The following is a 12090-nucleotide window of genomic DNA, read 5'->3' as shown; positions in this document are numbered from 1 at the left end:
TCTAAACCCCTAAGCACGAAAACATGAATCGACCATGTGTGGCATTGACCAATAATCCAGGACTGAAGTGGAAAAACCCCACACCTGAACCCTGGTGTGCAACAAATCCTATTTCTAAGCATGGACACCAGAAGCACAACACTCACAAAAATATATATGTCAAATTTTCAGTGCCAAACCCCAAACCGAGATGTACCAACCCCCGAACCCCAAAACCCACATTGACTTACCCATGTTTGCAATATATTTTTGTTCAGACATACCGAGTTCCGAATTCCGGACACCCGAACCCCGAACCCCAAGACTGCCGGGTCTCGGGTATCGGTGGTCCGGAACTCAGAACTCGGTATGTCTAAACAAAAATATATTGCAAACATAGGTAAGTCAATGTGTTTGTCAATCAACTTGATTGTAAATCAAATTGTATTGATCTCCCCAAATTTTCTCAAGTTCCGAGTTCCGGACACCTGATACCCGAGACCCGGCAGTCTTGGGTTTCGGGGTTCGGGTGTCCGGAATTCGGAACTCGGTATGTCTAAACAAAAATATATTGCAAACATGGGTAAGTCAATGTGTTGTCAATCAACTCGATTGTAAATTAAATGGTATTGATCTCCCCAAATTTTCCCAAGTTCCGAATTCCGGACACCCGAACCCTGAAACCTGAGACTGCCGGGTCTCGGGTATTGGGTGTCCAGAACTCGGCACTCGGGGAAATTTGGGGAGATCAATACAATTTAATTTACAATCGAGTTGATTGACAACACATTGACTTACCCATGTTTGCAATATATTTTTGTTTAGACATATCGAGTTCCGAGTTCCAGACCCCCGATACCCGAGACCCGGCAGTCTCGGGTTTCGGGGTTCGGGTGTCCGGAATTCGGAACTCGGTATGTCTAAACAAAAATATATTGCAAACATGGGTAAGTCAATGTGTTGTCAATCAACTCGATTGTAAATTAAATTGTATTGATCTCCCCAAATTTCCCCGAGTGCTGAGTTCCGGACACCCAATACCCGAGACCCGGCAGTCTCAGGTTTCAGGGTTCGGGGGTTGGTACATCTCGGTTTGGGGTTTGGGGGTTAGTAAAATGTTTACAGATATACATAGGTTGATTTAAACATGTCTGGAAGATGTCGTTCGTCTAAAATGTCAAATCCTGAGTTCCGGGTGTCGGGACTCGGTACCTGGCACCCGGGACTCGGGGTTCAGCACTGATAATTTGACATTCGGGTGTTCGGGTTTCGGGTGATATCTATCTCAATCTGCAGTTTCGAGTTCTGGATATCGGGAGTGATCATTGAATGATTCAATTGTGGCATAGGTAACATGCATGGAAAAACATTTATGTACATCTATCACTGAGCAATTATGTAGCCATGTCAACCTCCTCACCAGGAAGATCAACCTTTCCCTCAACATCCATCTCATCATCAGAAGAATCATATTCTGGCAGGAGGTTACCTGGTTCATTAGGGACCACAATATCGCCGGGGAATTCTGGCAGGAGGTTGCCTGGTTCATCAGGGAGAACAATTTCGCCAGAGGATTGTGGACCCTCAGGCTGAACTTGGGTGGGCTCAACCATGGGACCTACCATAGCAGATCCATGCTCAGGCGTCAAGGGTGTAGGTTCCATGACGGAAAAGTCCAAATCAATGAGGTTGGAAAGTGCGGAGGGGAGGGGTGACATGGACGGGGAGGACCTCCTTGATCAAGCAACATTAATCCATCGGCCTGTGTGTCCGGAAGTGAAAATGAAGGGTGCCGGTCGACCACTGTGTGCCGGAGGCTCTCATGGAGGCATTGCAGGGTATCAATCTTAGCGTCCTGCTCCTGCACCTGAGCCTCAAGAATAGCGATGCGAGCTGCACCATCCTGAATCGCGATTGCCATGGAATGGAGATCCGGCATGGGAACATTGAATGCTGCACGAGGCACTGCAATGCTGGAAGACCTGACTGCTAAGTAAAAAATTAGGTCAGCCAGTCATCAAAAGTATGGGTGACTTACCAGCTGGCGCAGGTGCAGGGACAGGTGCAGGTGCAGGTGTCTTCTTGGTAGTGATGGTCTTGCTGCGACCACATGACTGCACCTGGGGTGTAGTTGCAGCAGGGATGGCCGGAGTTCGGGAAGGGCCACAAGATTGACTACGAGTTCGGGCCCTTGACCGGGAGGGAGATGGAGCATTGGATGGAGCAGGGGCAGGTGTCTTGGAATGCATCCGGCCGGTGGTAGACTTCCCTCAGGTCCATTTGGGCGGGGATCCCAGAGATGCAGGGTTGCATTTGATCTTCTTGGTGGAGCAGCGGATGCAAGACAAGCAGGGGAGGCTGGACCTCTTGTCCAATCGAGTCGCACAGGGCCAATTTTCCTTGACACAATAATGGCAGGGGTTGTTCTGTGGTATCGGTTAGTAGATGGATGAAGGGGAATTTATTTGAGTACTCACTGGGCCAGGAATGGTGATATCAAATGTGGTATTGGCCGGCAGGTCACCATCTGAAGCACTGGAAGTATCATCAGAGGACTCCTCCTCAACTTCCGGACGACTGCCGGAGGTTGCCTGACCGATTGTTAATACACATGAGTTTCTGGAAAACTTCTAAGACTTACCCGAGCCTCCGGACAACTGATGGGAGATGGACGACTGATGGGAGATGGACGACTGATGGGAGATGGACGACTGATGGGAGATGGACGACTGATGGGAGATGGACGACTGATGGGAGATCTCTAATGTAATGGGAATGAGTGGGAACTATACATGGGAGGTCCAGACAAGTCCAAATGACTCACCATAACCTCTGGACGACTGCCGGCAGTCAGCTGTGGACACATGAGCATATATTTAAGGTCCAAATGAAAAATGCAAACTCACCGAAGCAGGCCCAAATGATTGCTTCTTGGGGGAATCAGGTGACCGAGGCGACTGGGGCTTCCTTACCACAATGGTGCGCTGGGGAAGGACGACCTCCAGCACTCCACGCGAAATCGGCTGCAACAAATTGAGAGCATGTCACAAATCAGCCAGAACACATACCTGAACAATTGGGTCTTCATCATCTTCCGACTCCACAAGCGGCTTCGACTTGGGGAGTTGACTTGACTTGACACGCTTGCAAGCCTTCAGCACCAACTTTGGAGGTTGGGAGGAGTGTCCAGAAATCATTGGAGACTTCCTCTTGTTGCTCCCCCCAACTTCCGGCGACAGGTCAACAGAGGTGGCCTTACCTTTTCCTTTGTCCCGGACCTCGGGGGTCGTATTGCCGGAAGGTCCGGCGACGACCGGAGGTGAGGGAATGACAGGGGTGGGGGAAGGGACAGGTGCAGGTGAAGGGACAGGTGGAGACAGAAGGTTGACAGTGAGTGGGCCAGTGGAAATGTTAGGGACAACAGGGAGATCACAGGAATTGTCACCCAATGCCTCCCAGGCACAGACTTGCTTGCGCCAGGCGTGTCTAGCCACCCGGGGGTCATCATGGCCAATGCTGTGCCAGTTGGGCAATGCCCGGGGAGTCATGGAACGCACCCTCATCAGCTCCTTAGAGCAGGACACCACAATTCCAGGGATGTATTTCCCTTTCTCATGGGCCCGGATGATGTCAGCCTACCTGGACATTACAAACATTAATGTTACACTAATTTAATAAGTTCAACATACCAAAAGAGTGGTGACCTGCTTTGTTAGAACAAGGTGGACGTCCACTGAGCCGGCCGGGATGTGCCAGGCACCGGCAATGATGCCCACAAGTTGAGCAATGGACGCCTTGAGGTTGGCCAATGAAGATTGAACTTGAGTAGACATTTGGATGGAGTTGACAGATGTGAGAATGTTGAAAGCAGGGTGAAATCTGTTATCAATAGAATGAAGTTTCAAAGAAACAATACAATTGAAGGACGATGTTGAAAATTCATTGATTGTTTGTGTTTGTTTGGTCATGGTTCAACTTTCGGCAATCGCTGGCCATGTGTTGAACTTCGACGTTATCAGTTATCAATCAGTTCATCAGTGCATCAGCTCATCAGATATCATGAGCTCTCAACCTGGGGTCAGATTTCATGACCCTCCGGTCACTGAATTTACTTCAATGGATGTGGATGAGTCCTCCCAGTCCTGGATGTCCCTTGGTATGTTTTGTTTTTTCTGATTTCAGTCAATTGATCTGACATGGTTCAGATCCATTAGATGATATATACCTTGGGCCAGATGATGAGTTAGACTCTGATTCTGGATCGTCCGGTGGTTTGGATGTGTTGAATGTAATTCCCGGTATGTTTTCCAATTCAAATGTACATATTTTACATGTGGAAATTCATCACATATCTCCAGATCCATCATCTCCAGCTCTGGCAGATGGACTGGCCCTGTACGATGACCCAGACTTGTATCTTGGTCCGGAGGATACCTTGATTTCATCTGATGATGCTCCGGTTATACCCGATTTTCCTATGGCTGGTGAGATTACTCTTTCAATCCCATGGTCACCTTTCATGGCATTTCCCCAGTGAATGAATCAACTCCGGAGCCCGATCCAGCCACTCCGGGTGTACCAGGTGCACCCATACCTTGTAGGTATATTCATATCATTTCATGTGCTTTACTCATGCTATCTCCTAAGCTATGTCAGAAACTCCCGAACGTCAATCGCCCGAGCCGGAACTCAACAATGAAGCCCTGCGTGCCATGCTTCAGGAGTTCATGCCAATCGGATCTTATGATCAAGCTGAAAGTAAGTATACAACAGTTGATTATTTATCTCTGCTAATATCCTGCAAGTTCAATCAATTGTAGATCGCCTGGGAGATTACGAACAGCGTCATGGAAATCTTCCTGCCCCTACAGTAGCCCAAATTCTTGAGGCTGACAGACCATTCAGGATGGCATGGGCTGAAACATGCGACAAACTGCGGAAAGCAGATGCGGACCTCCGGAGGATGCAAAGGGTAAGGGAGTCAACCTCCGAAATGCTGAAGGTATTGGATACCCTCATTGAGGCCTTTGAGGACTCAAGTAACATGTAAATATTGATCAATGTCTGATAGTAGACACATTGCAGTACTACTCGGTAGGTAGTCCTTGGTACTTGTATACTCTACCTACCCAGTACTCGCTGCCAGGTTTTCTATGCTCAGTACTCGGGGCTTGGTAGTTGGGGCTCAGCAGTCGGGGCTCGGTAGTCGGTGCTTGGTACTCAGGGCTCGGTAGTCGGTGCTTGGTAGTCAGTGCTTGGTACTCGGGGCTCGGTACTCGGTGTTCGGTACTCGGTACTCGGACCTTGGTACTCGGGGCTCGTGTTAAGACCATGCACAAAGGGTAGGACTGATTCTGAGGGACTTGGCTTCAGCTTGTGCGCTGCGCCCCTTACCCAAGTATGTGCCCTTAATTTCAGATTGGTGTCCGAAGAAAGTCCGAAGACGTCTGAAGGACGTCTGAAGGCGCGGGAAACTTCGGAAGGACCTTCCGGATGGGTACAAGTAACTTCCAGATGAGTGTGGGAAAGTTCTGGAGGAACTTCTGGAAATTACAATGAGGTTTCGTCCTGATACAGATACATGTAATGGCTACTCAGGACTTGTCCTGAGTAGAAGCAGACAGAGGAAAGGCTGCAAGGACAAAGTCCGAAGCAGAATAGGTCCGGAGGACCGCGGGAAAGATCCGGATAGACTTCCGGAAACTTCGGAGGATCGGATAAGTGGATAAGTGGATAAGTGGAGGATCAGAGGATTGGAACTCCAGCCTAGGGAATTCCTCCCTAGGCCTGAGATGGATATTGTCTAAGTTGGAAGACTAGAACTGATATGAGGACTTAGAGTGAGATCTAGTGTGAGGACTAATATGATATTCAGACTGAGGAACTACAGGACATATACAAGAGTTTATATACTAAGTGACTATCGGAAAGATCAATAAGCAAAGGTCCGAGGCTATGTATGAAGCATAAGCAAAGTTATCAAACGCGAGTCGGAAATGAAGCATAGGTTAACGGATCAGTAAGCATACTGGTAGTAAGTATAACCGAGGTACCAGGAACAAGGAATACCAGATAGGCTGTGTTAACGTCATGCACAGGAAATGAATTAAGAAGCTTATCGTATATCGGATAGTAAACGGATCTATACATCGGATCGGACCGGATCGGATATGGTCCGGATGAGATGCGTGGATATATAGGATGTGGCATTAGGGCGATGGAACAAGGATTAATGATGCAGGCTAGCTGCGAAGGATAAGGGATCTGGACGTGGACATGTGGATGTGGATGTGCAGAGGTGCAGGGATCTGGATGGGTACTGGAGACATGGACAGGACATCTGAAGGTCCGGATGAGGCGTGGGAATATTATTGGATGTAGGTCCAGAATACGGGATATGACAGCTCGGTACTCGGTGTTCGGTACTCGGTGTTCAGTACTCGGGCCTTGGCACTCGGTGCCCGGTGTTCGGGCATCGGTACTCAGGGTTCGGTACACAGGCCTTGGTACTCGAGATTTGGCATTTGGCATTTACAATTTGGTTGTTAGTACTTTGACATATACATAACAGCACATATGACATTACACATGAGGGCAGGAAGATATATGTACATTAAGTGCGTCCCCGTGCTCTGGTTACTCTAGGTGTACTGTCTACTGGCATTTGCAACTTACTCTGGGTCGTCCTCGTGGATGGTTCAACAGTGACTTGAGTGCCCCGCCTCCTTTTCTGTGCCGGTGGCATGATACTCTCTTTCATTTCAACATCATCTCTAACCTCACCCGTCGCGTCGTCAGTTAACCCAGCAAGGAGGTCTCCCATTCGTGATGTCAGTAATGCACCTTTTGTGGCCGGCTTGGCTGGGAGAGGCTTTGGAATTGCATGTGGGACTGCCGGCCCTCTGAGTGTAGGACCTCCCGTCCTGTGTTTCTTCAGCGGAAGTCTCCCGTCAGCCAGGTCATCATCCACATTATGCTCCGTATGATGAGTGGCACTCTCCTTATCACTCTCGGCTTCTGTCGATGACTCCCGAGGCCTTCGGATGGTAACCCTCTGTTGCCTTCTCACTATACGAGTCTGAGGAGAGGGCGAGTTACCAGATATGACAGATGGTACCATGCTTTGAACAGAAATGTGGGCCCTTCGCCTGTTTCCTGGTGAGTGAGCCAGAACTGGAGCAAGGTAGTGGTATCCCAAATTTGCAGCTTCGAAGGTTCCTTCAAGTCAACATCCGCCGGAAGATATGTCCGGGCCACAAAGTCATCCTGACTTTGTACAATGGCACTCCATGGCACAACCGCCTTGTCCTTCCCGGAGCATATCCCTTTGTCCATGCATTGAACAATTTGTCAGGTGGTGCGACGACAAACTCATGATAGTGCGATGTAAGAAAGGCCCTCACTATGGCCTTCTTCTCCTCAAGTTTGGTGTCGGTGATGTCAGGAAGGAGTGGCATACCCTCCCCGTCCATTTCGAGTTCGAAGGCTGGTTTTTGAATTTGTTTTGGACCTCCCTTGACCTGACGTCCTCCATCCCATGCCCCGGCGCCTATCATTGTGATGCTCAACATGTTCAATCTGGTATACATGGTTCACACACTCACTGAACTGTTCCTGCGCGTACTCCTGCCACACTGGCTCAATGTCCTCCCAGTCCTTTGTCTTCATGAAGCTGTCCCCATCTCCTAAGGCCTCATTATCATCATGCCTGCATGAATATTTTGAGACGAAAAATCTCCGTCAATGGATAAATGTACTCACATCCTGAACAGCACCTCGCCCTTTTCATTCTTCCAAGCTGACATCACAAACACTCTCATCCCACATTGCCTCCACATCTCGTTCGAAAAGTGCTCCATATATGCTGGACCCTTCTTACGAGCCACTTGTGCTTGTATCTCCGGAGGTGGACAGTTGTTGGACCACTCTTCAGCTGTTTCTTTCGCCTTCTCCAACTCATCGTCATCCAATTCAGCCATGACTCTCTTCACCGCCGCCTGATAATGTTTGAACATACCAGGATCTCCTGGCTTTACCCCGGACTCGTCCTCAATCCTCTTCAGCACCTCTTGGTGTTTCTGCTGGTAGACCACCATCCTGGGCGTCCATTTCCTCCCATACTTGATCATGTCCTTCCTTTCCTTCTTTTTCTTGTTGTTGAACAACCAAGTCTTGTACACCTAAGAGTTGATGAAAGAATGTGACATTAAAAATTTAGTTTTTCAACACAACAAAGAAGCCTCACCTGCTTCCTCTTTTTCCATTGTTTTTGATCCAACTTAGGAGCAAACAACCTGGCCACCCTTGCTATGGCAGTGAAAAACGCTCGCTTCTCACTCCTTTTGGCAGCAGTCCACTCAGGAAGGTAGTTCTTCAACTCCAAAATCTCCTTGTCCATGAGCTTCTGAGACTGTGGTTGACGCATCCTGTGTCTTCCGGAAGTCGTGTTGGTGGAATGACCTGTTCTTGCCATAGTGAATCAGAATGCAGAAATGGCTAAGGATTTGCAAGGTGGAAGTATTAATGAATTGTGCGAAGTTGAACTTTGAGCAAAGCCTAATGATAGGTTAATCGGCCCATATTGGACCCTGAGCCATTAATGGAAATGAATTTGTAATGAGCCAACAGGACTGCACCACATCATATTGCAATAACAATTCATTACACCTGAGCTGATGCCTTGCTTGCAACATTAATAAACAAGATGAAGATAGGTAGATGCACCCCAGTGCAAAAATCTCACAGGGTGGAAGCAAGGGGCAGCAAAGGTAGGAAGACTTGGGTCAAGGTCCCACTTGCAAGCACAAGGCGACATGCCTACAGGTCCATGCCTAACTCTCCCCCAGAATCACCAACAATTCAGCCTGTTGAGGCACCACCTCCTTGGGAAGACTTTCCTGACAATACTTACGAGCAGGACCAAGGCTCATTTGAGCCTTTGCAACTCCAAAAAACCATGGCAAGTTCATGTACAATGTTGGAGTGTCATTCAAACTATGGCTAAGCATTCAAAAATACAGAGTCAAAATAACTACCTCAGGCAATGGCTGCCAAGGCAGGAATCATATCTACATCACCTCCTCGATCGAGAAGCTCCACCAGAAGACAGGAGATGCATCATCTGCCAACAGGATGGGGTGTACAAATGTCAAGATTGTCTTGGTGAGCCACTTTATTGCACGGGCTGTTGCAGGAGTCAACATCGTAGCAATCCTTTCCACTGGATCAGTCAATGGAATGGGCGATTCTTCGAGCGGAGTTGTCTAGCTCATGTGGGACTCATTATATACCTTGGCCATGATGGCAAACAATGTCCGGCGGTCACTGATCAGTGGAATTTGTTTGAAGAAGATGAACCTGAAGACCTGCTCGAGCCTGAAGATCTGCCATTTGTGTCCGGACCCGAGTTCCAGCCAAAGGAAAACACCATGGTCATTGTCGACAAGTCCGGAGTTCATCGCCTGGAGGTTCGATGCTGTGAATGTCCGAATGCCATGAGTCCGGACATTCAAATGTTTCGACATGGATTTTTCCCTGCATCTTTTAACAGGCCAAAGACTGTGTTCACCTTCAGAGTGCTCAATGATTTTCTACTGGACAGCCTTGAATGCGGCACCTCGGCAATGAACTATTACAGCAAGCTCCGGCAAATGACCTCCAGCATGTTTCCACACCTTGTTCCGGTAATGCCTTACCCTCATGATCTACTGGACATCATCACTCGACAGTGGAGGCAGTTGAAGACAATGAAATGGCATGGCTTTGGCCATTTTTCTGATAACCCGAGCACAGGAGAACTTGCATTATTTTGCCTGGCATGTCCTCAGCCTGGGATTAATGTGCTGTTGTCAGAGGATGAATCTCTTGATGAGTGAGTCCTATTCTCAACCTATGTGGCCTCCATAATAATACTAGGGATCCAAGCTGAAAATACACCTGGTCATTTGTGATGGATGGAAATTTCAAAGCCGAACATCTGCATCCCATTAAGCCATTCAATGAAGTTTGGCTGTCCGATGGGCTTGGATTCATGGTAGGAAAGGACAGGTATAAAATGCATCTGGCAGAGGCTGCTGACACAGTGGAAAAATCAAGCTGCAACAATCACCAGGCAGTAAATCAAGCTAATGCTTCTCGGCACAAGCTGGAGTCCACCGGTATCGGGGGAGTTGCCTGTGCCAGACACGGTTGCTTTGTCCCTCACTCCATGGTGGATTTTCAGAAAGGCGAAAGGCAAGCCACATCCACCATTCCCCATTCATGAGTTAACCATGGGGGGTCACTTGCAGACAAATGAACATGGACTACGCCCTTTGCAAGGCTTCCCGGCACAACATGGAAGGCATCACCAGGGCTGTCACCTTCTATGATATTAATTGTCAATACAACAAACACTTTCGGGTTCGGGTGGATCGAAGTTGATTTCTAGAAATGGCACCACAACTAACCATCATTCCCGGAATTGGGTTATGGCACGTTCATGGCTATCAGGACAGCTGCTATGTCCGATATGCTTCTAACTTTATTGAAGGCATTGGTCGGATCAATGGAGAGATCATGGAGACGCTATGGGCACGGCTCAATCTGATCTCCCCTGCTGCTCGGGGAATGTCATCTCCCCACCGAAAGGAATGCCTTGATTATCAGATGAATGACTCCAATTTCTGCAAGATGATTCGCATGAAAAGGACTCTATGCCGGAAATACAAACTGGCTAGGAATGGTATCTTAGAAAGTGGAAAGGCATTCGACAGACTCGATGAAGCAGCACCCTCACATTTGAAGACAGAATGGTTAGCCAGGGAGAGGATAGCTCAGTCAAGCAGATTGAATGATCCTTCAGCCATGGATGAATATGAGATTAATATCAAAAAGGGTACATTGAGTTCCATTGTCTCCATCGAGGTCTGAATTAATATTGCACTCAGCACCTAGCAAAAAGGAGATTGAGCTTAGATTGTTAGAGGAGGGTAACGCCCGCAATGCAGCACCCTCTCACAGATATGTGGCGACATGGATATCAACAGGGTTAGCAATTGAAGAGGCTCAGATTGCATTGCTCATCGAGGTCCGAAGGATCAGAAGAAGATCCACCAAGACACAGAGATTAGACATCGCCCGTCAACGAGATCGGCTCCAAGGCCAGATAGATGGATTTTCTCGGTCTGCTCTAACACATCTCGGGGAGGGATTTGATGCAGATGATGAACCTGAGGACTTGGACATAGACATTCTAGATGATCTCGATGATGACCCGGCGGATTTCACAGAGACATCTCATACATGGACAAACTCTGCCGAGCTCACTGTAATCCCATTGCCATCAAACCTGGGGGTTGATAGATGCAGATGATGCATGGCAGAGGATCTGATTCCCCTGGAGATGTCGCTTCGTGAAGGGCAGGCCAATGATGCCCTTCACAAGCTCTGCATTTACCTTTGCAACAAGGCCATCCTGTTCCGAACAACCGTTAGGCAGGCCAAATCCCAGGCCCTGAAAACTCGAGCTTGGTCCCAGGTCACATCAGTGCAGCAGGCAGTCTCCCTCCATGCCAGCATATATACAAAGACAAGGAAGCAAATGATGAAACTTGAGCCGGGGCAAGACCAGCTTCAGAAATACAAACCCCTGCTTTGCGAGCAACTCAAAATCAGCACTGCAGTGGGAGACCCAAATGCCCGAGGTCAACGAAATGAATCTTTGGCTTGGTTTTGGTCTGTTGAAGTCAACCTTGGGGGTCCTGATCAATCGTGGAATGAGGAATGTGAGTTCCTGCTTGCATGTCATATCCTGCGGTTACCTGACTGGACCCATGCCAAGTTTACCGAGTCCATTGGCTGAGGGCAAAGGCACTACAGGATCGATGGAGGGAGGAAATGCTATTGGTCAAATTGGAGATGGATTGGACATGTAAGTTCTTTTTGTGGAAAACAACCCAATGGGGCGAGCACATGCAGGAATCATTGGAGAAACGACTTCCGGGTCACAGATGCTACGCCGGAAGGCAATCCCAAATGTATTCATTGCTGGCACAGGATGCGCAGGCAGCTTTTCAAGACCTACAAAATGTGTTGATAGAGGCTGGAGATGAATGAACATTGTTTTCTCAT

The 12090-nt window shown here is 48.3% G+C and overlaps 1 protein-coding gene across 1 annotated transcript; it reads left to right on the top strand.

Moving 5' to 3' along the window:
• Positions 1 to 10984: 10984 nt before the first annotated feature.
• F5891DRAFT_953839 (uncharacterized protein) lies at positions 10985 to 12075 on the top strand (the record flags this gene model as incomplete). The annotated part of the gene is made up of 3 exons (XM_041375217.1): positions 10985 to 11314; positions 11345 to 11744; positions 11801 to 12075. Coding segments are annotated over 3 exons (1005 nt in total), but the record flags the coding sequence as incomplete, so codon positions are not given.
• Positions 12076 to 12090: the final 15 nt, after the last annotated feature.

The sequence above is a fragment of the Suillus fuscotomentosus genome, assembly GCF_016647785.1.
Source record: "Suillus fuscotomentosus strain FC203 chromosome Unknown F5891scaffold_33, whole genome shotgun sequence".
NCBI lineage: Eukaryota > Fungi > Basidiomycota > Agaricomycetes > Boletales > Suillaceae > Suillus > Suillus fuscotomentosus.
Note: the sequence above shows the minus strand (reverse complement) of the source record. Positions and strands in the feature narration are given on the sequence as shown.